This window comes from Eptesicus fuscus, chromosome 16 (assembly GCF_027574615.1).
Source record: "Eptesicus fuscus isolate TK198812 chromosome 16, DD_ASM_mEF_20220401, whole genome shotgun sequence".
Lineage (NCBI taxonomy): Eukaryota > Metazoa > Chordata > Mammalia > Chiroptera > Vespertilionidae > Eptesicus > Eptesicus fuscus.
Window position 1 is genome coordinate 30,730,181 of NC_072488.1, and position 25,802 is coordinate 30,755,982.

At 37.5% G+C, this 25,802-nt stretch overlaps 1 protein-coding gene across 4 annotated transcripts in view; it reads right to left on the minus strand.

Moving 5' to 3' along the window:
- Positions 1–397: 397 nt before the first annotated feature.
- The window catches only part of RTN4 (reticulon 4), a 58,378-nt gene continuing 32,973 nt past the window's right edge, over positions 398–25,802 (minus strand). For all 4 annotated transcript variants that reach the window (XM_008162123.3, XM_008162127.3, XM_008162126.3 and 1 more), the window contains 6 exons: positions 14,810–15,017; positions 10,300–10,438; positions 2,541–2,610; positions 2,013–2,059; positions 1,758–1,816; positions 398–1,396 (listed from right to left, as the gene is read on the minus strand). In XM_008162123.3, the coding sequence (XP_008160345.2) occupies positions 1,354–1,396; positions 1,758–1,816; positions 2,013–2,059; positions 2,541–2,610; positions 10,300–10,438; positions 14,810–15,017 (566 nt within the window). In that variant the 3' untranslated portion in view covers positions 398–1,353. The remainder of the gene's footprint in view (positions 1,397–1,757; positions 1,817–2,012; positions 2,060–2,540; positions 2,611–10,299; positions 10,439–14,809; positions 15,018–25,802) is intronic.

A 25,802-nucleotide genomic window follows, 5' to 3' on the forward strand; every position in this document is an offset into this window, starting at 1 on the left:
ACTGGTGATGCTGAGTGATAACCATGTCTGCCTATATCGTACCACTGACCTTTCATATGATTGAATCTTGCATAGAAATACTGGTATGTACAACTATATTTACAGAGCAATAGTGTCTGTGTACCAAGAAACTTCTAGTAAACATTTATATGGTATGATTTTATGTATGTTCATAAATCCTGCCACTGTATTCTATGTTAAAATAATTGGTGCATGAATTTATTTTCAGTTATCAAAGTATAAAAAGAATTTAGACATTTTGGTGTGTGTCAGATTTGATTAAGTAAACACAGCTGCACGATAAGCTGAAACCCTCACTGGCTGAAGCAGAGTCTATTCCCCCTTTGTGTGGACTTTTCATCTGCTACAGTTTCATGAAACCAAAATACCAAACGTATTTTGAGTCTATAAGCTTTATTGATACTTCGCTTTTACAGTTCACAAGGCATTCCACGATTTAGTTCAGTACAGCTTAAACCACAACTGTATAAATCTTCATAATTTCTTGCATAACAATGTTTGATATTTGCAAACAACATTTTTGGAAGCATTAGATTCAGTCCATAGATTCAGGGTGTGTGACAAAATTAACTACGGTAAGTCTGTGCGATGAAGTTTATATGGTGAGTTCTATGTGCATGGCATCCTTTCATGTTGAAAACAGATGGTAGTGCGCCTAGAAATATATTTTTTTCTGCTTATGTATTTGAAACTACACACGTATAACCAATGATTCTGAAATATCAAGCACGGTGGGGAAGCTGGAAGGTAAAGGTCTAAGCTTTGTGAAACACTATATATAGATATATATATAATCTATATTTACTTATATTGGCAATTAATATAACAGTAAAATTCACAATACACCTAGAACATACCAGAAAGGCAAGCTTTTCCACTCCTGCTTTAGTGGTATGATCTCGTCTAAACATTTCGTTTCAGAAAATCTGCATCAATCTACACAGACCATACACACACAGTGCACAAACTGTGAAAAGGGTTATTTTTTTTTTTTCAGCTTCATGTTCTCTGCAATTCCCCAAATACAGCAAGACTACCTGCAACAAAGTGTAATATACAGCTTTCTCAGATCTTTTTTATTCACCAGTGCCTCGGATAGGAAAAACAAGTATGATCACGGTTTAAATCCATACATAGCAGCTTACAATACTTAAGATGATGAACACGTGGCAGTCAAGAAGGTGATTTTTCCTCAGACACTGCATTGCTAAAAATAAAGATCTGTGACTCTGCAATGTCAAGGCGCCATTCTTCCCTGACCCTCCCCCATGTAATCAAATGTATATCCCCTTTAAAGATAAACTCCTACTGTAAATCATTTCAGGCTTTTTTTCATTCAGCTTTGCGTTTCAATCCAGGGATTTTTGCTTGGATTCTGCAAATGAAAAGGAGGGTGGGGGGAGGAAGTTCAATGTAAAAATTTTAAGTATTTTGTTTTCTGCTTCTTAAAAAATGCTATCCTTCAAGAATGACTTGTTATAGTAGCTTAGCTTAAACAAGAAATGAAATCCTAAGGCTGTCAAGCTATGATTTCTACTACCATGGCCTCATGAATTACTTTTTAAAAAAGCCTTAAGTACAAATAATAAATGTAGAAATACCCAACAGTTAGAAAAAAATCGTTTGCCAATTGTGTCACACTGAAGTTCTGATTGAGATTTGCTACTGCACTGTTCTCAAAGTCCAGTACACCTTATCCTTGGTAAAAGAAAAAGTTGCAGATTTTAAATACTTACTTAGCCATAGCATCTTTGACATTCTTATTTGCAAGTGCTAGATAATGATCTATCTGCGCCTGAAGAGAAGGATAAGGGAGGTATTAGAACATGACCATTGCTAAAGAATGTGATTAACTATTGCTATGACCCAACAAATTAAAGGCATAAGCGACCACCATCTTTCTCACTTGTGTAAGACTTTGGAAACTGGCACATTTGTAAGTTCCACATAATAAAGTGAGCTCTGTATTCTGAAATCTGCAGTTAAATTACCTGATGCCGCTCATAAATAACAGGAACGCTGAAGAGTGAAATCAGAGCTGAAAAGGAAATGCACAACCTTTAACACAGACTGGTATGATTTAGGGGACAAACACTGAAAAGCCATCAAACCAGCAACACTTGCAGGCCAGGCAGTGTTGCTAATGAATGGCTAATCCCCAGGCTCTCCTGGGTGGCCCTGCGGGGAGTGGGGGGGGGGGGGGGGGCACGCCAGAGCAATGAATTAACTAAGGGGGCTGCAAGAACCACTCCTGGCTCCAAATCATGCCACGCGGACTTTATAAAATACAGGTAAGGCCACCCTTGCTCTGCTCTGTCACTGTGAGCTGAGCAGTCTTCAGGAATTAAAGTAGCATTCCAATAAATAGGATCGGCAATTTATTTAAAGAGGTCACAACCTCACACATACCTCCTCTATTTTTCCTACAATATAAGAATCTTCTCCACAAAATCACTAAGCTCCTTATACACACTTTTCTCCCCCTGCAATTTCTCATTCCAATGCTTTTGTAGACTTACCCAAAATCAGTAGTGTCAGACCATTGAACAAGGCTCCAACATAGGTAAATACCCACATCAACACTGCAAACTATAAGAAAATAACGTTAGCTGATTAAAAACTAAATTAAGCTTCAGATAAAAGCATCCCACCTAAATGCCAAACTAGTAAAGGCATATTCCTTGGAGACTTGGTATAGTAACATGGATATTTCAGAATCCTAATTGAAACAATAGATTTGATTCATTTTCTCTGGGCTACACTACCAAATAGTTGATTCTGTTTTCTCTGAAATCAGAAAGCATGCCAAAGCTACACCATAATAACTTCAGTTCTAATACAGAATTTAGTTTTTAAATGGGAAGACTGAAAAACTGTGAAAATTCACTATTAAAACTGATTTTAAGTACTAACAAATTAAGTGCTTGATGATCTTCATGAGCTCAGTAATTCAGACATTGACAGGTCAGACATCCGAGTAAGTAACGAAGGGGCAGGGAGGACTTATCAAAGAGATTAGGTTCCAGGTACCAAAAATACCACCTCTAGCATTTGATTAAGGATCAGAGGCCCTGTTTGCCCAGAGATGCATGTTTTAACAGCCATAGTTAACCCAGCTCTGTCACATATTCTTTGAATATTATCCTTTAAAAATGTAAAAAACATTCTTAGTTCCCAGGCTGTACAAAACAGGCCATGGCCCAGACAATTTGCTCACCCTTTTGACCTTTCTTCATGCAACAAAACCTGAGTGCCTACTATGAGCTGGGAACTGAGCAGTCATTATGGTGCTCAAGCTGTCGTAAGCGTCTTTACTACAGGCTAGGAGGACACTTTGGATTCCCCACCAACTATCAGTTCTACCAAGAGCAACACTGATTACCCCTACAGCCGAATTCAATTGTTGAAGAAAGCAAACACCTGTCAACTGAAAATCAAAAATTAAATGCTGCCCTGGTCTTAGCAACTCCTATGGAACCACTGGTAACGGTTTGAAGCCTGACTCTGGTTTGCAAGCCTACCCCCACCTCCCCGTTTTACAGACTCCTATTGCAGAAGCTAAATATAATTTCTGCACTTGAGCAAGTTTACTCCAGAGGAACAGAGCCACTTTCCTCCATTACCACTTACAAGTCTAAAGGGAAAAGAGTCCACCTGCCACATTTTAGAAGAAATTGCTTTGGCAATAAAGACACCCTATATGACAGAATTCAGATACTATCTCACATGCTAAAAGTAAGTCCGAATTTGGTCACTGGCAAGGTGTCCCACTCCAAGGCCACAAGGAGAGAAACCCGAGACTTCACACCTAGGCTACCTAAGGGACTCAAGTGTCACTGCACTGGCCTCTTGGAGGACCCTCCCTAAAGCCAGGCTTCTCCAGAGGGAGGCCTCAAATGCCTGCAGGGCCAGGCAGGTGACAGGAAAGCACGAGGAGGCCTGGGTGAGGACTGAGGCAAACAAATGCATGCCTTCTCCTGCTCCAGGAGGAGGTCCCCGAAGCCCAGCTCCACTGACGGTTGCCATGCAATTCAATGTCACCAAATTTCCCCATTTAAGAGAAAAACAGAAATTCACATCTTTAAATGCTATCACAGAATTTTTAAATGTCGCACCTAAGTGTGAAGGAAATGTGACACTTCAGACGCCTAAAACAAAAATACTGGGGTAAGGGTTTCCAGAGTACACTCCGCCCAGAGAGAAAGGAGTGATGGTTAAGAACTAGCATCTAGCAAACACACAATCACTGTAACTGTTATATAACAAAACAGCAACTACCATTGTTTTAACATACATTAGGTTAGTTAATCGCATCAAAAGTTACGTGTTACTGTTATCCCTACAGGGGAGGAAACCGAGATGCAAGTTGCCAGACCAGGACCGCAGTGATCTCAGGTTTATCTGACTCCAGAATCTATCTGCTTTGCTCTACTATGAAACCACCTAGAGTAACCATTATACATGGGAATTCATCATGAGTATGCACGCTAGTATAAAGAGGCAGAAAAAGGTCAATAAACACTTACACACACCCCAAAACCCTAGACCTACAAATGTTATGCTATTCCACGAAAATACTTTGCAACATTAAAGCCAATGCAAATAAACCATGGAAGTCAAAGTTCAACTCTTTGGGCAGTAATGAAACTGGAGGAAAGAGGGACAAAGTCCAGTGAAGCGCTAACAAATACTTGATGAACGAGGACAAGGGCCGTGTCTTGTTTTGTCTTTTGTCCAGGGGAATGAAGTCTGACTGTGTACCACATACCTCATTAAAAAGCTCTACAGATTTTTATTAGATGATGTCTCAATAGGGGTGGAGGGTGCATTTTTAAAGAAAATGAAGGTAGGGTACTTGACAGAATTTCAGAAATGGCAATTCTGACATTTTTTAAACTTTTTCTGCATTTTTAAACACGTTGACCTTTTTTGACATCTTCAGCCTCAATTCATTAGTATCACTTTGACTGTCTCTACATGTCCTACAGCCCATTTCCCTTCTAATTTTTCTGTGAGCCAAAGAAACCAGAAAGGAAACTGTCAAAATGTGTATGTTAATAACTTCTTAAGAGCCCGGGGCTAGATTTTAATGTTCTTTTGGGTCAGCTATTTCTGGAGTTCAGGCCTTTTTCCCCCCTCACTTTCAGATTTAAGATTGTATTCTGGAACATCATGGTTTGGCTGATGTTCAGGCAACTATAGCTAGAAATGTTCTTACAATTTTAGCATATATTTTCACTGAAAATCACAGGACAGCTGTCGTACAGATTCTGGTCTTTACCACCCAAAGCCACGTGACAGAAAAATAAGAACGTTGGCCTAAAACATCTGCTCTTAGTATCTAGTAAATAAAATTATTAGACTTTTTCTTGGGGTTTGAGGTTTCAAAAGTCAAAAACCTTCTAATCAAGCTCAAAGCCTTGCTCAAGAAGCCCCAAAGTTGAGCCCAGCAAGGATGGTCATATTCTTTTCTTCTATAGCAGGGATTGAGTTGGTAGTGGGGAGAAACTATAACCCAGGGTTTACTGCTTAATGCCACAACTTGTCTTTTTTAATACACACACACACACACACACACGTGTATATATATATACACACACGTGTGTGTGTGTGTGTGTGTGTGTATATATATATATATATATATATATATATATATCTATTGATTTCAGAGAGGAAGGGAGAGAGAGAGATATAAACATCAATGATGAGAGAGAATCATTGATTGGCTGCCCCCTGCACGTCCCCTACTGGGGATCAAGCCCACAACCCAGGCATGTGCCCTTGACTGGAATTGAACCTGGGACCCTTCAATCCATAGGCTGGCTGACGCTCTATCCACTGAGCCAAACCAGCTAGGGCAATGCCACAACTTTTAAAAACAGTAATCCCCCAGGCAGTACCCACAGAAAAATTAAATCACAATTTCATGGGTTGGGAACCCCTCACCCTCCATTCCCAGGTAAAATTTTTAGCACCTAGATGTTTCCAATGTGCAGCAAAGAGTGAGTGAGGACCACTGTTTTAAAACAAGAACCACTATCAAAGATCCCTTATACAAAAGGTCAATCAACAGAAATGGAAGTAAACCTTATCTAGGTGGTTTAAATTTATTCAAGTATCTTATATTAGTTTTCCAGTGCTAATGGGTGTTATGTAAACAAGGCTGACAAATATCAGGTTAAATAAAGTTATCTAGCCTCTGACTCCTCAGGTACTAATAAACTAACATACATGAGACTCTCTAAGAAAAGGACACATACACAGCTTTCACAACCTAATTCTACTGAAGAACAATCCTCCTTTACTTCCCCCTTCATTCATCTCCTTCCCTCACCTTCTATCTCGCACCCAACTGAACAAACCCGCTTTACGAAATACAACTTTTAAAACAAGCCTATGGACTGGTCAAACCACTGGGCTGTGAAGAAACTTTATACTAATGTTTGAAATAAGTCCTACTAAGCGGAATCACAACTATTTTGTCAGTGATTTTCCAATAATAGTTGCCGAGAATTCTTTGAGAAATGGATTGTTGCTTAATCTATGGACACTTGAAATCTTTTCTAGGAATTAGAATCTTATAGTTCAGGCGTCCTCAAACTACAGCCCGCGGGCCACATGCGGGTGTTTTTGCCGTTTTGTTTTTTTTTACTTCAAAATAAGATATGTGCAGTGTGCATAGGAATTTGTTCATAGTTTTTTTTTTAAATATAGTCTGGCCCTCCAACGGTCTGAGGGACAGTCAACTGGCCCCCTGTTTAAAAAGTTTGAGGACCCCTGTTATAGTTCATTGCAAAGGAGCAGAACAAACGGGATGACCATACAGCATTTAAAGGAGAGATCTGCAGAACACGTTTTTATCTGTCCACGTCACCCACCAGAAGGAGACCTAGACCTGGCGCAGTGATAACCACTGTCTCACATCAGGTCTTTTCCGTAAGCTCTAATGAAACTTGAAGTTTGGTCATTTCTTCCATCACATTTGAAAGATAGGTTCCTCCCTCACACTGCCCCAAAAAGGTAATGAGCGAGGAGAAGGGAAAGTTTCATGTGCTAACAATAGTGGCTCTAAAATTTTCAATTTCTGAGAAAGAAGGTTTCAAATAGAAGTAGTGGTAATTGTGACCCAGAATCTAGAAATGTAGATTATATGAATTTAAAGGGCACCAAACCTTTAAGAAGACAGTGAATTAGAGGAAACCCTTTTAATTTTTTTGTTTAGAAGCTATTATTTTAAATGAGCCACAGATTGATGCAATGAATGTTTTCTAAATTAAAAAAAATTACAAATGAAGACTAATTGCCACTGTATTTTCTTGAAATTAGGGGTCTCCATTTTCCTAGCTATGAATCATATAAAATCAAAGTAGTTCCAATAAAAAGCAGGTTCCTAAAAATTAAAGAAACTCAGTGTTCCACAAATTCATCTGGTAACTGGAGAGACGGGGGCTATTAGCAAACTTTCCACAGATTTAAAATTTGAATATAAGGAAATAAATCAGGGCAAATCAATTTTTTCTTTACATTGAAAAGGTAACAACAATGAGAATTTTAAAAACCATTTTTTTTTTTTGCTTGCTTTAGGAAGAGAGAATATGACTCCTATCATCTGCTGTGGCTAAAAGACAAATAGTAATAAAGCTTAACCTTTTGCACTCGGATGTCGAGTGTGACTGCACACGGTTAGCATCGGTAGCAGGAATCGAGAAAAAAGCAAGCGAGTGCAAAGGGTTAAACAATCACTTTCTCTTTAAAAAAATGCTCTCTGCATAAAGTGAGTCACCATTGCTCAAGGAATTCTCACTAGAAAGACAATCATGTTAAGTCATTTTCATGAAGAGTCCAAGAGCACTATGTTTTTAATCAGCTTTTTTTAATGAGACATTTTCAGCAAGTATGCTGTGTTCTCTAGTCGCCTTATTCAGTGGAAGCAAACAGATGGAATTGTACTCCTCACACATAATGACATTAAGAAAAGGTTAATCTCTGCCTGTGTAGGAATGTACTGTGGTGGTACACCCCACGCAGCAGGAACCACAAGGCTGATGAAGGAAGACCCTTCATGTATATTATCAGAGTGTACTCGGCACCTTTGCATCTGGAGAAAAAGACAGATCCCCTGCCTTATTCTTTTGCCTCAATAGGTTTTGAGACCTGAATATGAAGTTCAACAGTATGGTGGTTACAAGCAGGAAAGTGGGTTGGAGGAGCAAGAACAGGGTATAAGGGATTCTCTCTCATCATTGATAAATAGCGAGGGAAGGACACTTGACTTGGGGTGGTGAACACACAATTCAATATAGAGGTAGTGAATTATAGAAATGTACACCTGAAACCTATACAATTTTATTAACCAACTAGAGGCCCGGTGCATGAAATTTTGTGCACTGGAGGGGTCCCTCAGCCTGGCCTGCACCCTCTTGCAGTCCTGGACCCCTCGGGGGATGTCTGCCTGCCGGACATCCCTCTCGCAGTCTGGGACCCCTCGCTCCTTACCGCCCACCTGCAGTGGAGGCGGCAGAGGCTCCCACCACCGCCACTGCACTCACCAGCTGTGAGCCCGGCTTCTGGCTGAGTGGCGCTCCCCCTGTGGGAGCCCACTGACCACTAGGGGGCAACTCTTGCATTGAGGATCTGCCCCCTGGTGGTCAGCACATCATAGGGACCAGTCGTTCCGCTGTTTGGTCGATTTGCATATTAAGGGTTTTATTATATAGGATGTCACCCAAATAAATTCAATAATTTTTTTTAAAAGCAAAGTTCATTCTATGTGCTAATAAGTTGAAACAACTATTACTTATTTGGAGGCCTGAAAGAATCGCCTTCTGGGGAAGTCACCAAGCAGCTTTCCTTGAGCTCTGGACTTGCCAAATACTGCTACTCAGGAAAATCATTCATATAAATTTCTTCTTTTACTTTTTCTTTTCAAAAGTACTGCTAATCCTTAAGGAAAAAAAGTAGTAAACTATAATTTCAATGGAAGTCTTTTTTCCCAATACTAAGAAACAAAGAGCCTGGCTGGTGTGGCTCAGTGGTTGAACACCAACCCAAGAACCAAGAGGTCATGGTTTGATTCCTGGTCAGGGTACATGCCTGGGTTGTGGGCTCGGGCCCCAGTGTGGGGAGAGCAGGAGGTAGCAGATCAATGATTCTCTCTCATCATTGATGTTTCTATCTCTCTCCCTCTCCCTTCCTCTCTGAAATCAATTTAAAAAAACCATGATCTTTTTAACTTACAGACTGACATCAAAGCACTACTACAAATAAGCACCAAATGCACACACTCTATACAAAAGAAGTAAGAAAAGGAAAGTAAATTACTACCATTAATCTTATTAGTAACTAACTGGGGCTCTAAGTCTTATACTGAGAGAGGCATACAGCTGAAAATAAAGCCTATCCATTGGCTATTAAGGCTAAGATGTGTGTTAAAAGCAATTTGGGCATTTAAATCTATTCTGACCAGCCCAGAAATAGTTTCACTGGGCCTCAAAGGCCCAATCATCCTAATGCTATGATATCCTTGGCTTGCATGATAAATTGCAAACCAGGGCATCACTCTTGGAAAAGAAAAATGATGATAGTTACTGTCACAGTGCATTTCTACACAGGCTTAGATTGGAAACAAGTCTGTCTGAAGCAGAGCTGCAGGAAGTAACACAAAACACAACGGCAGGTTCTACATAAAGAAGTACGAATGTCCCCAAGGCCCCAGTGCTAGGGCTCATGTTACATGACTGTTTAGTGGTCTGAACCTTGGGAAAGTTCACTTGCAAGGTGAGACTCTAACAGCTGCTATGTAGCAAGATCCCAACTCTAAGAAAAACTTTACAATTACCAGCTGAAGATTAGTTGAGGTGTTTCTTGCAAAATAAACATGCCAAGAAAGAGTCCAAGATATGAAATAGCTTATGTGTGTATATGAATCACACACACAAGATAAGAAATTAAGTGCTAGACTCTAAAACAAAATCAAGACAGATTAAGCCACATTTGGCATTAAATCTATTAATCTTTATCCTTTCTGTCAAAATTCCCTTTAAGTCTTGTGATTTCTAAAAATACGAATTTATAACTTGTTTTTCTTTAAAAAGGCAAAGTACTTTTCCTTCATCTCAAATAGCTGATTGGATTCTTAATTTTGAGACCCAAGTTTACTGTAACAGGATTTCATTCCATCTTTATCATTTACCTTAATATAGACAAATTGAATGGCACTCCTAACTCCTTTGATATTAAATTCTGGGTATGTCAAAAATGAAAAGCAAATAAACTTACCTTCAGAGAATCCACTAAATCATCAACTAAGAAGAGGCGTCTGAGCTCCTTTATGGTGCAGTTCACATGACCAAGAGCAGAATTACTGTATTTCTGAACCAACTCCTCGGATATAGCGACATCAGATTCCAAATATGCCCTGGGAAACAAAACACACCATAATGGTCACTGGGGTGATTCTCCCTGGATGTCTGCATCCAGCAATTACATAGCTGTAAAGAAGACATTAATAAAATATCTTACTATAAAAAGCCTTCTGTTTCCAAATTAAGCACAATGTAGAAATTCACCAAGGGGTATTTCATTTTTATATGGTGTCAGCTGATGATGAGCATAGAAAAAAGGATATGTTTTGAAGCCAGACTGATCTAACTTTGAATCCTAAGGTCCGCCACTTACTTGGCAGTGTCACTTCAGAAAATGATTTAGTCTTCCCTTTAAGCCTCGGTTTCCTCATTTATAAAATGGGATTCAAAGAGTCAAGTGCTTAGCACAATCACATACAAGGTAGTACTCAATAAATGGTAGTCTTTATCATGGATTTGGTTTTTTCTTCAAGTTGACATTATGTGTCTCATCAAGTTTTCCTAACAAAAATCCCATTCATTTCCACATATTACACTCTCTCAGCTTAACCTTTAGGTGAAATTGCCCCATATGTCAATCCCCAGACTGTGAAAGGCTGTCAAAAGTATAGTGGCAATCCCAGTAAAACATAATAGTTACTGTCCTTTTAGATGCCCTAATCTATACTGAGATAGCTGGACTCGTTAACTTTAAGAAGACACCTCTAATGGGGGAGGGGCAAGTCAAGTCTACAATGCAAAGAACTGCTTCATTTGTTACTATTTCAAAGAAGCCATTGTATCTTGGCAAAGTGGAACCAATCAGAAGTGCCAGGCATTCTTTGAATCTATTGGAAGTAGTCCCTAATTCAGTCACTTCCCCTGTCAGTGGGCATTAGTTATTTATACTAAAAATAACACTCCTCTTTGATAGCTCCTTTTCTCTGTCATTGACCTCTGCAATATGCCCCAAATATGTCTCCTCGTTTCTATATTCACTATGCCATCATGCAAGTTTAAGTGCTCATTATTTACAAACTGGAACAGTCTATCAGTCTCCAAACAAGCCCCTAATCTGTCAGCATCCTAATCCATTCCCTTCAGTCGATGGCAGATTAGTTTTGAGTTTCCTAGATGGTGCTATTAAGGCTGTACACAGGTGGGAGCTAGGACACCTGCTATGACCTAGCTATGTAACCTTGCAAAAGGTATTTAACTTTTCTGGGTCATAGTTCCAACTCTGTATAAAATTAGAGAAATACGCCTTCCTAAATCTCTCAGGCTCAAACATTCTGCAATTCTATGGTTCCAACTTTTCAACCAGAGCCCTCCTAAATCTTTTCAACCTTACTTCCTACTACTCACTATACTGCAGCCAAAAATGAACCATCCACCAAACGTTGTTTAATCTTAATGCCTTTGTTGATCATAGTTTTCCCAATCCACAATGCTCCCGTCACCTGGGGGTATCCTATCCAGTCCGTTGGCCGCATCTCAAATCCCATCCATAGAGGAAGCTTCTACTGCTCTCTTTCTCACCCACAACCCTCCTTTGTAACTCTAACAGTGCTTCCTTTTGTCTCATTCTTAGAGTATTTGCCATATCCAGCCCTTAACTATGGACATGTGTATACCTGTATATTTTTCCTATTAGAGTATAAACTGTTAAGGACCAGGAAGGTACATCTTTACTAGTACAATGGTCTAGCACACAGTTTGTTATTATTAATGAAGTTGTTATCAAGTTAAAAATAGTCTAAGATTCACATTTCCCCTTAAATAAGCAATAATTTATTATGCAGCTTTGAGAAATACAGAAAAGTGGCTGATATAACGTTGGTTGGTATTCTGCTTCTTGTACCACTGGTTCTGTTCTGGCTGAAGGTAAGATGCCTGGCCTGTAGGCACAGAAGTAGCACTCTCCATCAATGCCATCTTATCAATATTTGCACTCGTTCGATGGCATTTACATGGTATTAAGGCACTGCCAGCACTGTCACCACTCTTTCTGTGACCACAGGCATTACATACAAACTGCCATGTCACCTTCACCAGTGTGACTGGAGAAGTTGGAAAAACCGTCCTACAGGCTTAACCTGGCATGTTGGCTGAATTTACTTCATAATGACTATAATCTATAATAATCTATAATAATAAAGGGGTAATATGCTAATTAGACTGGACGTCCTTCCTTCTGGACAAAGGCACAGTGGGCGGGGGCTGAGATAGAGGTGGCTGGCGGGGGCCAAGGCCCTTGCACGAATTTCATGCATTGGGCCTCTAGTGACTTATAATGATTTAGCCTTTTAGCTAAGAATAAAGGGTTCCGAAGGACATAAAGAATATAGACGGAAATTACTAGTTTTTTCCCCCAAAGTCTTTAAAATCCAATGATGTATAAAATTTATATGTAGATAATTTAGAAATGTTGGCTTAACGATGTTTTTATATATTCCAATATAACTAATTAAAATCATATTCCTTAATGATTTATGAAATGATATGGCACTGCCATGTTGGAGCAGCAATTTCAAGTTCCTGCACTCCAACTTTTGCTTGTACATATAAGTCCAGACACACAAGAGCTGTTCAGTAAATGTTGGATTCTCCCCCAAAACTTATGTAACATCATCACTTCATCAATATGAAGAGAAAGCTGGAGAGAAACAAATCACCAGTCTTTACAATAAACCAAATAATTTAGTAGGTCTCTTCCTGTAAACTGAAAACCAGCCTCCCACTACCATCAACTGGATAATGTCCTAGGTGGTTACAAACTCATTCATACTCATTTATGCCCAAATAGATACGTGTCTTGCCAATATAGTTTTTAAATGTTTACAACCTATTTGAAAAAATTGTCCATATACAAAACAATTAGAGAACATTTGAAAGCCATACTCAGTGCAATAGGAGTTAGTTCTCAGATTACTTCGAGCCAGGTTAGCTAGGTAGCAAGGTCTTGAAACCAAACACAGAACCAAATAAAACATGACAGATTCGGGCATCTGGGGAGCTAAAATGGCAGCAAAAAAATGGACACAAAACCCTAGAAGGGATAAATGAGTGACAAGATAGCGACATTGGATTTCATCCTATAATGAACAGAAAGCCCCTGTCCCTAAAAATGTGATAAAAATGCTATTTGAGAGAAAGTAATCTGACAACATCTGTAAGTGTTAAAGTAATCTGAGGGAATCAGAAGCCAGTTTGGTAACAAGTGCAGTCCAGCCAGGGGTAGGCATGTTTTTTCTGTGAAGGGCCAGATAATAAATATTTCAGGCGTTAAATTCCATATGGTCTCTGTCACAACTACTTAATTCTGTTATTACAGCGTGAAAGCAGCTAAATGACTGAGTATGGCTGCATTTCAATAAAATTTTACTTACAAAAGCTGGCAGCAGACAGGATTTGGCCCATGGCTATAGGCTGTAGTTTCTATTTATGAACACCTGGTCTAGAGTGGGGGAGTGGGGGTGGGGGAGGGGGCTGACAACAAAATTTAGCTATTTTGTTTTCTATGAAATGGAAACAAAGATAACTTCAAAACTGGATAATAGTGGTGCTGATAGAAATTGGCAAGTTTGTTTAAAAATATGATGAGTTAGTGGTTGTCAGGAGCTGGGTAAGTAGTGACTGCTAATGGGTCTGAAGTGTCTTTTCAGTGTGATGAAAATGTCTGGAATGAGATGGTGATTCTTGTACAATTCTGTAAATATACTTAAAAAATCACTGAATTTTATGTGAATTATACCCCAAGTTTTAAAAGGCAGTGGGAAAACATGCTAAGCATGAAGTGAGGCAAAAGACCCAAGGTAAGGTCTGTACCATTTAGCAATTAGATACAAAATGCTACCGTGTGTTACTTGTAACAGAGTAAGGGAAGCAGAAGATGGGTGAGAGACAAGGAGATGCTGAAATAAAGGAGCTCTCCAAAGGATAATACAAAGGTAATGGCTTAAGGAATGAGAAGAAGAAACTAGATAGAGAAGGAATGGCAGAAAAAGACACAGGTGTGACGAGAAAACCTAACAGAAAAATATAAACATACTATTGGAAAGAAAGGTATTTCTAACATCAGATAGCATAAAGTGTAAGCAATAAAGAAAATATAACTCTCACCAATCCTAACCATGTTAAAAAGATATAGCTTCCACTAAAGTAAAATTAGACAACCAACACCTACTTCTAATAAATATTACTACTAAGTAGTAGAGTTAGGCTAATGATATAGAAACCCAGTGTTTTCTACCATGAGCCTATGAAATGACCTTTAGAAAATCTTAAAAGCAGGTGCTTTTGGTATAGCTTTCCGCAAACATTTGCAATTATCTTTAAGCAGTCAAGAATTGCATGCCTGTAACTCTACAGATAGTAGAATGAAGTCTCAATACAATTCTGTCTACAGTGTTTCCGAAGTTTGCCTTGCTTTCCAGACCTCTCACCTGAATGGGTGGCCTTCATCTGACTTCTGGATAGCCTGGATCACACCCTTATATATCCTAAAGCTGATAGTCACAGAGAGCAGGGCCAAGGCAATGTAGGCCGTTACGCTCACAATGCTGAATACTGTCAATGAAAGTAGCAGGAATAAGCTGGCACCAAACACCACTCCAGTCTTCTTAATGTCTCTCCAGTACAGGAGGTCGACAACTAAAAATTAAAGAGAAGAAATAGAAATTAGAACATTCTTTTAACCACTGCGATTTGGCACATTTATATTTGCTCCACTCCTCCTCTTTACCCCCCCCCCCCCAAAAAAAAAGGTCTCTAGGGAAAGTCAAAACCGAAAATGTTAAAGATTAACTTCATACATTTATTCTAAGTTGTGTATTAGAATAACACCTGCATCTATTTCTATTCACTATAAAACGTTTCTAATGAAAATCTATGTCCTATGTGTCTAAATCACTCTGGCTATAAAAGTTTATCAAATCTCTCAAGCCCAGCATAGCAGACTTCAATCCAAAACAACTTTTCTTAAACATCATCTTGAGGTTTTCTTCTTCATTCAATGCATGATATATATCCAAATAATAGAAGAAAGTCTTAGCATACACTCACAAAAATAAGATACTTCAGTGACACAAAAATATATTTATCTACAGAAAAATGACTAATTCAAAAAAATGTTGAGAAATTGAGAACTACTAAAAACTACACAGATGAGTTTTACAGCTCTGCTTTTAAGAGCTTGCTCTTTAAGAAACTTAACAAAATTGTAACGTAATCTGGCTATCATTAAAACAAAAATGTCCTATGAAGCAAAAGAATAAAACCACCTTCAGATTACCTGAAAAGCTACTTCCCTCTAGGAGTAGATACGTATATAATGCCACAAAAATTTAGGTGTCAAAGAAAAAAAGAACTAAGTATGTCCCACTGTTATATAACGTTTATTAATAGTAAGGAGTCAAAGTCTAACTTAGCAATTTTGCTCTTGGCCTATGGCCACAGGGCCACTCTGGGGATCAAATACCCATAGGCCTATGGTCTCAAGATGGGGTTACGTACAGCCCAGGGAAAACTCTGCAGTGTGCCACGAGCTCTGAATTCACAAGCAAAACACAATTCGTCTCTCTGGGCATTGTAAACAGTTGGGGAGGGGGAAGAACATTCTTATGGTAACCTTCAAAATCACCACTATTGGTGACTAGTTAAAATAAAGGCGACATCATCACTATTCCTTACCATCATTAAAATCTACTCAGTAAAACCTGATTATGAGATTAAATGACTTTAGACCTGAGAAGAATACACAATATCTATTAATGTCTAACCAAATTGCCCAATGTAAGAGTTTCTGTCCCAACAGTTTCATTGACTAGATAAGAATTATTTATAATTAGTCAGAATGTACTGCCTGCTAGCTTAATAAATATTTAGATCTATACAATAGTTAAAATTCTAACAGTTCATAATTCTGGTGCTTTGGTTTTGTATCAAGTTGATTTCCCCAACGTTGCTGATACAGGAATAGTCATATATATAGTCCAGCATCATTCAGTGATTAAAGCCTAAAATAAATTTAATTGCATGAAAGTACAGCAAACCCTAACCTACTTCTTCCTTTCCATCTATCATATGGGTTTCTAGAAATAGGTCTTTTTAATCAGTGAGAGAGCTCTGGTAAACAGACAAGCAAGCCCACACGTATTGTGTGAAAACAGCTACATGAGAGGAATCAAAGCAAATACCCTGAGAGCCTTGTTGACACAGTCCCAGGGGGTGGCCGAGTAGAGCTGCAAAGGTTAGAGCACTGGGAAGGAAAAGAGGGCAGAATAGCTGAGAGAGAGAAGACAACTGGGCACTGATAGTTACACATAAGACAGAATTAATATGACCTAGAAAAGAAAGGTCTGAGAGGCAATCTATACTGTTACAAAGTCACAAAGTATAGAAGGATTTCAATCATTTTTTTTTTATTTTGCAAAGGAATTTAAGAGATTATTAGTGATGATGCAAGGATGAAAAAGTATTAGTTTCTAGCAAACAGAATTGCAGCCTTCATTGACACAAGCCAGTATTTCTAGTCTCACAAATTCCTTAAATTGGTTTTAATGAAAAAAGCTTGTAAGATTAGGTTTATCCAAGATCATTGATTATCAATGTGGAGAGAAGAATAAAAGTCTTATTAAAATCCTTTCTGAGAAACCTATTCAAATAGTGTTAATTCTAATATTCATCAAAATACCTGTATTCATTAGTTAATTTGAGTGTTTTTTCAGTCCTGATACTAAAATCAGGTGGAAGACATCACAAGAAAACTACAGACCAATATTCCTTATGAATATAGAAACAATAACCCTCAACAAAATATTAGCATATTGAATCTAGCAACTCATCAAAAGGATTATATACCATGGCCAAGTGGTATTTATCCCAGGAATACAAAGTGATCCAACATATGAAATGTAATTAATGTAACATACCATATTAATAGAATTAAGGACAAAAACTGCATGATCATCACAACATACATAGAAAATGCATCTGACAAAATCCAACACCCTTTCATTATAAAAACACTCAAGCTAGGAATAAAATGAATGTCCTCAAGCTGATTAAAAAAACAACACACAAACCCACAGCTAACATCATATTTAATGGTGAACGAAAGCTCTCCCCCTAAGACAAGAAACAAAGGAGATATCTATTCTTTCCAACTTTAGTCAGCAAAATCCTGCAAGTAATAGGCAGGGCAATAAATTAAGATAAAGAAATAAAAGACATCCAGACTATAAAGGAAGAATTAAACTATTTCAACTTGCAAATAACTTGATCTTGTATATAGAAAATCCTAAGGAATCCACAAAGAAGCTACTAGAACTAGTAAGTCCAGAAAGGCTGCAGGATATAAGATTATTTTTAAAAAAGCAATTACAGTTCTATATACTAGCAATGAACAATCTGAAAATGGATTAAGAAAATTCCATTTACAACAGCATCAAAAAGAATAAAATACCTAAGGAGCCTATAGAAAAGTACAAGACTTACAAACTTAAAAGTACAAAATACTGTTTAAAGAAATTAAAGACTTAAATGAAAAGACATCCCATGTTTATGTATTAGAAGGCATTATTATTAAGATAGTAATGCTATTCAAACTGATCAACATTGTAATCTCTATCAAAATCCTAGGCAGCTTTTTAGCAGAAATTGGCAAGCCAATTGTAGAAATCACCTAGAAATGCAGGGCATCCAGAATAGCCAAAAAAATCTTGAAAAAGAACAAATTTGGAGAACACTTCCCCTTTTCAAAACTTCCTACAAACCTATAGTAATCAAGACAATGCAGTAGTTGCACAAGGATGGAGAGAGATCAGTGGAATGAATTAAGAGTCCAAAATAAACCCTTACATTTATAGTCAGCTTGATTTCAACAAGGTGTCAAGACAATTCAATGAGGAAAATAATACTTTCTTTCAACAAATGGTGCTGGAAGAATGAAATTGGACCCTTACCTTACATCATATATAAAAAAATGAATCAAAGGACTAAAAAGCTTAAACTATAAAACTCTTGGAAGAAAAAAAAAATAGGCACAAATCTTCATTACTTTGGGTGGGAGAGTAAAATTCCACCCCTGTGAAAAACAGTTTGGCAATTGCTCAAAAAGTTAAAACACAGAGTTACAATATGAACCAGCAATTCCACTTCTAGGAATTCCTACCCAAAAGACTAGAAAAGAAAACCTTCCAGTATGTCCACACAAAAACTTGTACATGAATGTTGATAGCAGCACTATCCATAATAACTGAAAAGAAGAAACACCCAAATATCCATCAACTGATGAATGGATAAACAAAATACGGTGCCCTGGCCGGTGTGACTCAGTTGGCTGGAGCATCATCCCGTGCACCGGAAGGTCACGTTTGATTCCCAGTCAGGGCACATCCCCAAGTGTGGGTTCGATCCCTAGTGGGGTGTGTACCGGAGGCAACTGATTCATGTTTCTCTCTCACATCGATATTTTTCTCTGTCTCTGTCTCCCTTCCTCTCTCTGAAATGAAGAAAAAAATATATAGTATATATACTGTATATTCCTTGGGTGAGGAATATACAGTATATATAGTATATCCACACAATGAAATATAATTGGGCCAGGAAAAAAAAGTGAAGTACTGATACATACTACAAAATGTTTGAAAACATTCTGCTAAGTGAAAGAAGCCAGACACCAAAGGTCACATAGTTGTGTAAGTCTGTTTATATGGCATGTCCAGAGTTGGCAATTCTATAGTGACTGAAAGTAGATTCGTGGCTGCCAGGAACTGGAAGGAGTGGAGATGGGGAATGACTGCTAGAGGAGGCTGGAGGGATGGTGAAAATGTTCTGAAATTAGATCATGGTGATGGTTACACGATTTTGTGGCCATACTCAATATCAATGAATTATATACTTAAAAAAATTAAAAAGTAAACTAAAAAACTTACTTGTTTTAACATCTGTTTGTCTACTAGGTGTAAACTCTACAAGAAAGCATGTTGTCTTACCTACCATATCTTGGAGCTGAGTACAAAGCTTGAACCAGCTAAACTTTTAATAGTACTGATGGACTGATTAGAATGAATGCATACTTTATGCCAATTTAAGGCATGCACTAATTCTAATTAATTTATTAAAAAATGCTTCTATGCATTGGATCTAACATTTGTTTTAAATTATTTTCGAATATCTACATTTACAAAAATAACAAATAGCAATGCTTTCAGATAATTTACAGCAAATTTTGTTTTATGGGCTTGTATCTCCTTGTAGATTCTGAAGGACTGATGAGTGCCTTTCACCTTTATATTGTCATAATCTGCTTCAATAATATTTGCTGTGAGAAAGGTATGTAAATAGTGGCCAGATTAATCTTAGAAATAAAAACATTTTAATTAAACACCATAATATTTTCAAATTAAAATAATGGACATCTTTAAATAAACTGTTGGGTCACTAAAATGCTAATTTTGGGATCCTCTGTAATCACTTTACTAGTTCTGTTTATGAACGAAGAGTTTAATGGCCTCTTTATTCTTGAGAAACCAAAATTAAGATACAGGGCTTGTAAAAGGATAGCATAACCTTTCATGGTTCCTCAGGTCTCCTGTACTGCAGAATAAGCATTAATCATGCACAGTAACTTAATGTTACTTTACTTTTATATAAAATGCTCATGAAATATCCTTGTAAAGATCTAAGATTAATTTAGCAATGGCCTTTCCTCTTAACAGCTGTGGGCAATACTTATGAATTACTAAAATAATGCTGACCTATCAAATTTTTGTCATTTAGAAAAAAAGTTGATTGTCCACTCGTTTTCAAAATGTGGAAAGTATTTATTTTGTGATGTGCCATGCACAGGGCTGTACCACCTTTTACCAACTAAATTTTTAACTTAAAATAATTGAGTACACTGCAATCTTTCCTTCAAAATGAAAACTTCTGGCCCAGCGAAGAGGAAGAAAAGTTGCCTACATCTGATAATCATAAACTATCATCTGTCATAGCTAAAAATAGCGCTAGTACACGCAGAAGTCATCCAATTACATTTTGCCTCAAATCAAATTCTTACTGAATCTCTTCCTTGAATAGCCTGAAGTCAGGTTTCAACTTTAAAATCTTTTGTCTAGCGGGAGAAAAAGTTGAACTAGTTGGTCACAATAATACTGGGAAGGAATGGTTGTAGGAAAATACCTACCTCTTAAACAAAAGCAAATATTAAGTTCTCTTTAACAGAGTCAGGTGAACAATGAGTAAGGCAGTTAAATAGGAAAACTAATAGACAAATATTAAAAATTAGAATATTAAAATTTCAGTTGCTATTTTTCACAATCATAATCTTAATAAATAATTATGTATTAATTAGAAATCACAATCCTTAATCAAATTCTTCTCAACTGCTAAGAAAAGTGGTGAAAATTCAGAGTGAATCATTTAGCACTACATAGTAAGCTTTTACTTCCACATAGTAAGCATTCACTTGGCTAATAAATGACAGGTGACGGTCCAGAAAAAGATCTGTGCAGAGTGGGAGCTTAACTCTGTCTTCCATTTGCATCAGCATGCCCCTGATTAGATGGCTGAACTTAGTTTCCCCGTGTGTAAAATTAGGCAAATGGTAACCTCCTAACAAGTTAGTTTAAACCAAAAGGAGATGTCATATGTGGCAATAAAGGTAATATTTCAAGAGATGAAGTCAAGCAGGGCAATCGAATATTAAATGCAATACTTAACTAAGCTCTGACTTTTTTTTTTTTTTTTTTAAGGTGAATTCAACTTTCTCTGAAAGGACTGCTAACTTGGTTTTAGTTAGCAAGTTTCAGATTGATGGATACCTAGTATTGCTACAAAGTACCTTCAATGAATACTTGGCAAACCAACATCTCTCTTGGCTTTCTTTTCTTTCTGTAACTAGAGTTTTTGAAAGATACACAATTTCAGATCCTTGTCTCTTTCATCACTAAATCTTTTCTGCCTTACTTCTGACAACATTACAGTGTATTGGTCAATTTCAACCACCACACATCTAAGGAAAAAATAATTTATGTATAAATTCTATACTTGAGTTTTCTATAATAATTTAGTGATCCCCTATTCTGAGCAAGGAACTATGTAAGTACTTTGTATACATTACCATTAATCACAACAACTCTATAAAGTATTTATTATCTGCTATACATGAGGCAACTGAGGCTTAGAAGTATTATTAAATAAATTGTGCAGGCTTACAGATTGAAATTCAGCTCTGACCACGAAGGTCTCATTTTTTCCATCATACCACGCTTTGTATTTAAAAGTATATGTCAGTACTCAAGTTTGCTTTTTATCCTACCTGAGGATCCCAAATAGTACTTCAATCTCAATTGGAGGAGAAGCAATTTACTAACACCATGAGCAGAGTTATATACTAGTACATACATACACCATGAGCAGAGTTATATACATATACAATTCCAGTAATAGGGATTCAATGATAATAAATCATATTGTTTAAATTGCAAACTGATTCCTAGAAGCTATCTAAATGGTCTCACTTTGAAAATAAAAATTGGAACCTATATCCAGATAAAACAACACAAATCAACCACAATGCAAAACTGAAAATCTTTCTAATAATGCAGGATTTTATGAGTTTAATATTATGAGTGATATTGGAGAATTACTCCAAAAAAGATCCAATAGGCACTTCAACCAGAACATCTGACCTCAAAAGATTAAGAAAAGCCACTAGGAAAGTTAATAAAACCCTTGAACACTTTTTGTAAAGGGACATCATATATGATCCACTGAGAAATTCAACCATGTAGTAAAAGATGACATTTTGCACTACCAAATAATTCTGTGGTAAAAATTACATACACTAAAAGCCCCAAAACTTGATTTATCCTCACTTCATTCTAAGAACTATTATATAGCTGTGATTACACCGTTTCATTAAGAATAAACTAAAATTGCCCTATCCAGTTTGGCTCAGTGGATAGAGCATCGGCCTGCGTACTGAAAGGTCCCAGGTTCGATTCTGGTCAAGGGCATGTAACTTGGTTGCGGGCACATCCCCAGCAGGAGGTGTGCAGGAGGCAGCTGATCGATGTTTCTCTCTCAACGATGTTTCTAACTATCCCTCTCTGTAAAAAAATCAATATATTAAAAAAAGAAAAATAAACTAAAATTTGTTTTCATAGCTGTTGGTTTTATCCACACTAATGAAAGAGAAAGATGCAAATTGACCATACCTTCGCGATGCCCACCAGCCAATCAGGAGTATGCAAATCAACACAACAAAGATGGCGGGTTAATTTGCATATGCAGGTGCCAAGCGGCTGGGGGCAGGGCAGGATGCTTGCATTGTTGTCATGGCGACGACACAGGCATTCCGCACTGCCCCAGCTCCTCCAGGCCTCTGAGCAGCGTGGGAAGGCAGAAAGGCGGCTATGGCCGGAGCGAAGGCGGTGCCAGCAGCCAGGGGAAGGCAGGCCCATTCTTGCACGAATCTTCATGCATCGGGCCTCTAGTTTCAAGATAAAAGTCTTTATCAAATCCTTTATTAGCTATGAAATGAGTTTGCTTCAAGTAGTCTTTTCTTCCCTACATTAAAAGTGTCTTTACATAGAAAATGTTTCAATACATTACATAAAGGTAAAAACTACCTGTGGTTGTTAGTTGATTCTAAGGATAATCTAACTTCTCTGAGGTAGCAAATAGTGAGGTTACCACACATGCCTCATTTTTAAGTTAATTAAATTCACCAATATACTAAATTACTTCATATAGCTTTCAATACTTCCTTTAGCCCTACTGATTCTATTTCCAGCTTTATTATTAAGAGAACAACAACAACAACAAAATACAACAAAAAATAATTCTAACCTCCCACTTCCAATCTCAAACCATAATTTTCCCTGCACAGGAAAACTCATATATGTAGCAAATTCCACTTTCTCTAAGGTAAAGCTAAATAAATATGTTCTCTCTAAGCATGTTATTTACACATATTTTGAGCCAATGGTTCTCCCTACCTGCAGAGACTTTAACAATCTTCAGTTGTGAAGGATGTCACAGTAAGGACTCTACTTATACAAAATCTGTATTTCTGATAAATTTTGGTAAGCATGTGGTTATTTATTTTAAATTACTAGAATTGAGCCAAGACTTACACAAATGAACGCCTAAAATTAGAGTACACATTGGTTCAATGTGTAGCATACTATGGTGTAAATTTTACTTCTTGTTAGCATCCAAGCATTACAAGAAATAGGCACCAGACCTTGCTCAAAATCCTATTTTCTACTAATGGAAACTAAATAGAAAACATTGTTCTGCAACTCTAGAAACCTGAAAAGCTTAATATACTGGAAGGGAGGGGGACTCAAAGCAAATTACTAATACAAAAAAAGAATGAACTTCATTAATAGGTAAACTAGTTTGTTATATTAATACTTCTATAACTTTATACACCTGTTGTACACACTCCAAAATAAATGCTCACTGAGTAAATGGCTAACAGTACAGATAAAGAAACAAGGTAATGCCTCTAATTCATATCACTGACCAGAATAATCTAAAAAATTTTAGATTAAAAATACACAAATAAGTGTATATAACAAAGAACAGCTATAATTCCTCTCATTTTTACGGAAAGTCAGAATTTTAGCAAATCTACTAGTATAGTCTGAGAGTAGAAATTCCTAAATCTACCTCATTGTCAAACTCTTAACAATAGATGTGCAGGGATATCATTCATATTTGATATTTTTTAATCTTTCAGGTACTATGAGCTCTTTAAGTAAATGCTACATAGTACAATATAGTGATGATAGAATATTTAAGGAGAGACAATAGTATTTCAGTGTCTATCAATACCTTACATAAATGCTGAAGAGGTGATTGGATTAAATGTGAAAGCCATGAAGCAGATTTAAATAGAGATATTTACACATTTTATAATGCCCACCCCCACCCCCACCCCATACAGACACACACCAAGTAACATAAGTCACCATTATCCATGATAACGCAGGGAAATAAAATGTGGTCTCAGAATACTGCCCCAAAGATGCAAAGAGAAGTACTGGCTAAATTAAATTTAGTAACATCCTTTAGCCTAAATCCTAGCAAGAGATGGAATTAACTCAATAAATAAAAAAGGTGGTGTAGGGGATACCTACAGACCAGAATAAGAATTCTATTCACCGCGTAAATATGTTTCCTACATTCAAGCATGTAATCCAATCTCCAAGGACGAAGAGAAATTATACTCCTGGCCCACAGGGTTCCCACAAGGCTTAACCTTTTGACAACACGAAACAACTAACACCTACCTTCTCTTATGGCTTGTGTAATAGACTACTGCCTCTTTTATTGTAGAGTGAAGATCATACAAAAAGAAATGTATACCATGTTCGATAAGATGCCACAACTACTAATGAATAAAATATAAAAACATGGGTCGTTAGCTTTTATCTTCAGTTGTCCAAGTACAAATATAAATTGTAAAATAAAAACAATGTCCCTGTACCACAAGCTGTGTGGTCCTGAACAAATAATCTCTTCAGTTTTCTTGGTTCCTTACCTATGAAATGAGTAAGTTAGGAAAAAAAAAAAAAATGATACAATGACTTGTCTGCAGGTATAATCTAAAACTCCTGGATTTATAAAAGTTGCTTAAGTTACTGAACTGTTCCCTTAAGAGGGGGTAAAATAGGGAATCCCTTTCCTTATTTCTCCCACTTGAATAAACTTTTTTTTTTAATTTTCCAAGAATGTATGTACAGAGTTCAAGGCCAGGAGTAAACCTGGCTGAACACCAGAGCTCTCAGCCTCTTACTTGATTGAGAAGGTGTGCAGTCAAAAAGGAGACCTAGTGTTGAAACCACTGTTCCTGCCTTCAAGGAATTTACGGGCTAGAAAAAGAGCCAAGATATACATATAAATAACTCCAATAAAAGCTACACCCCAGCCTGCTGGCGTGACTCAGGAGGCTGCGCACTGAGTGGACCTGTGAACCAGGAGGTCACAGTTCAATTCCCGGTCAGGGCACGTGCCCAGGTTGTGGGCTCCATCCCCAGTGTGGATCTGAGAGAATCAGGGAGGACTGGGCTGTTGATAAGTACAACTCGGACAAAACGAAACGGGGCAAAAGCGCATTCTACACAGAGAAAAAAAAACACAAGCAAATGCAAAGAACAGGCATGTTTAGGGAACAAGTCCTTCAGTGTGGATGGAGACAAAAACAATGGGATATGGGGTGATCAAGGTTGGGACTAGACCAAGCATGTCAAACTCGCGGGCCACATGCCTCGCTTATTTGGCCCGTGTTAGCCTTTGAGTTTGACATGCTTGGACTCGGACATGGAATGCCTTATAAAAGTCCAAGACAGACCGTATAAGCTTTAATTGAAAAGTAAAGAAAAGCCCCTTAAGTGCTACAATTAGAGGAACACTCTTGGA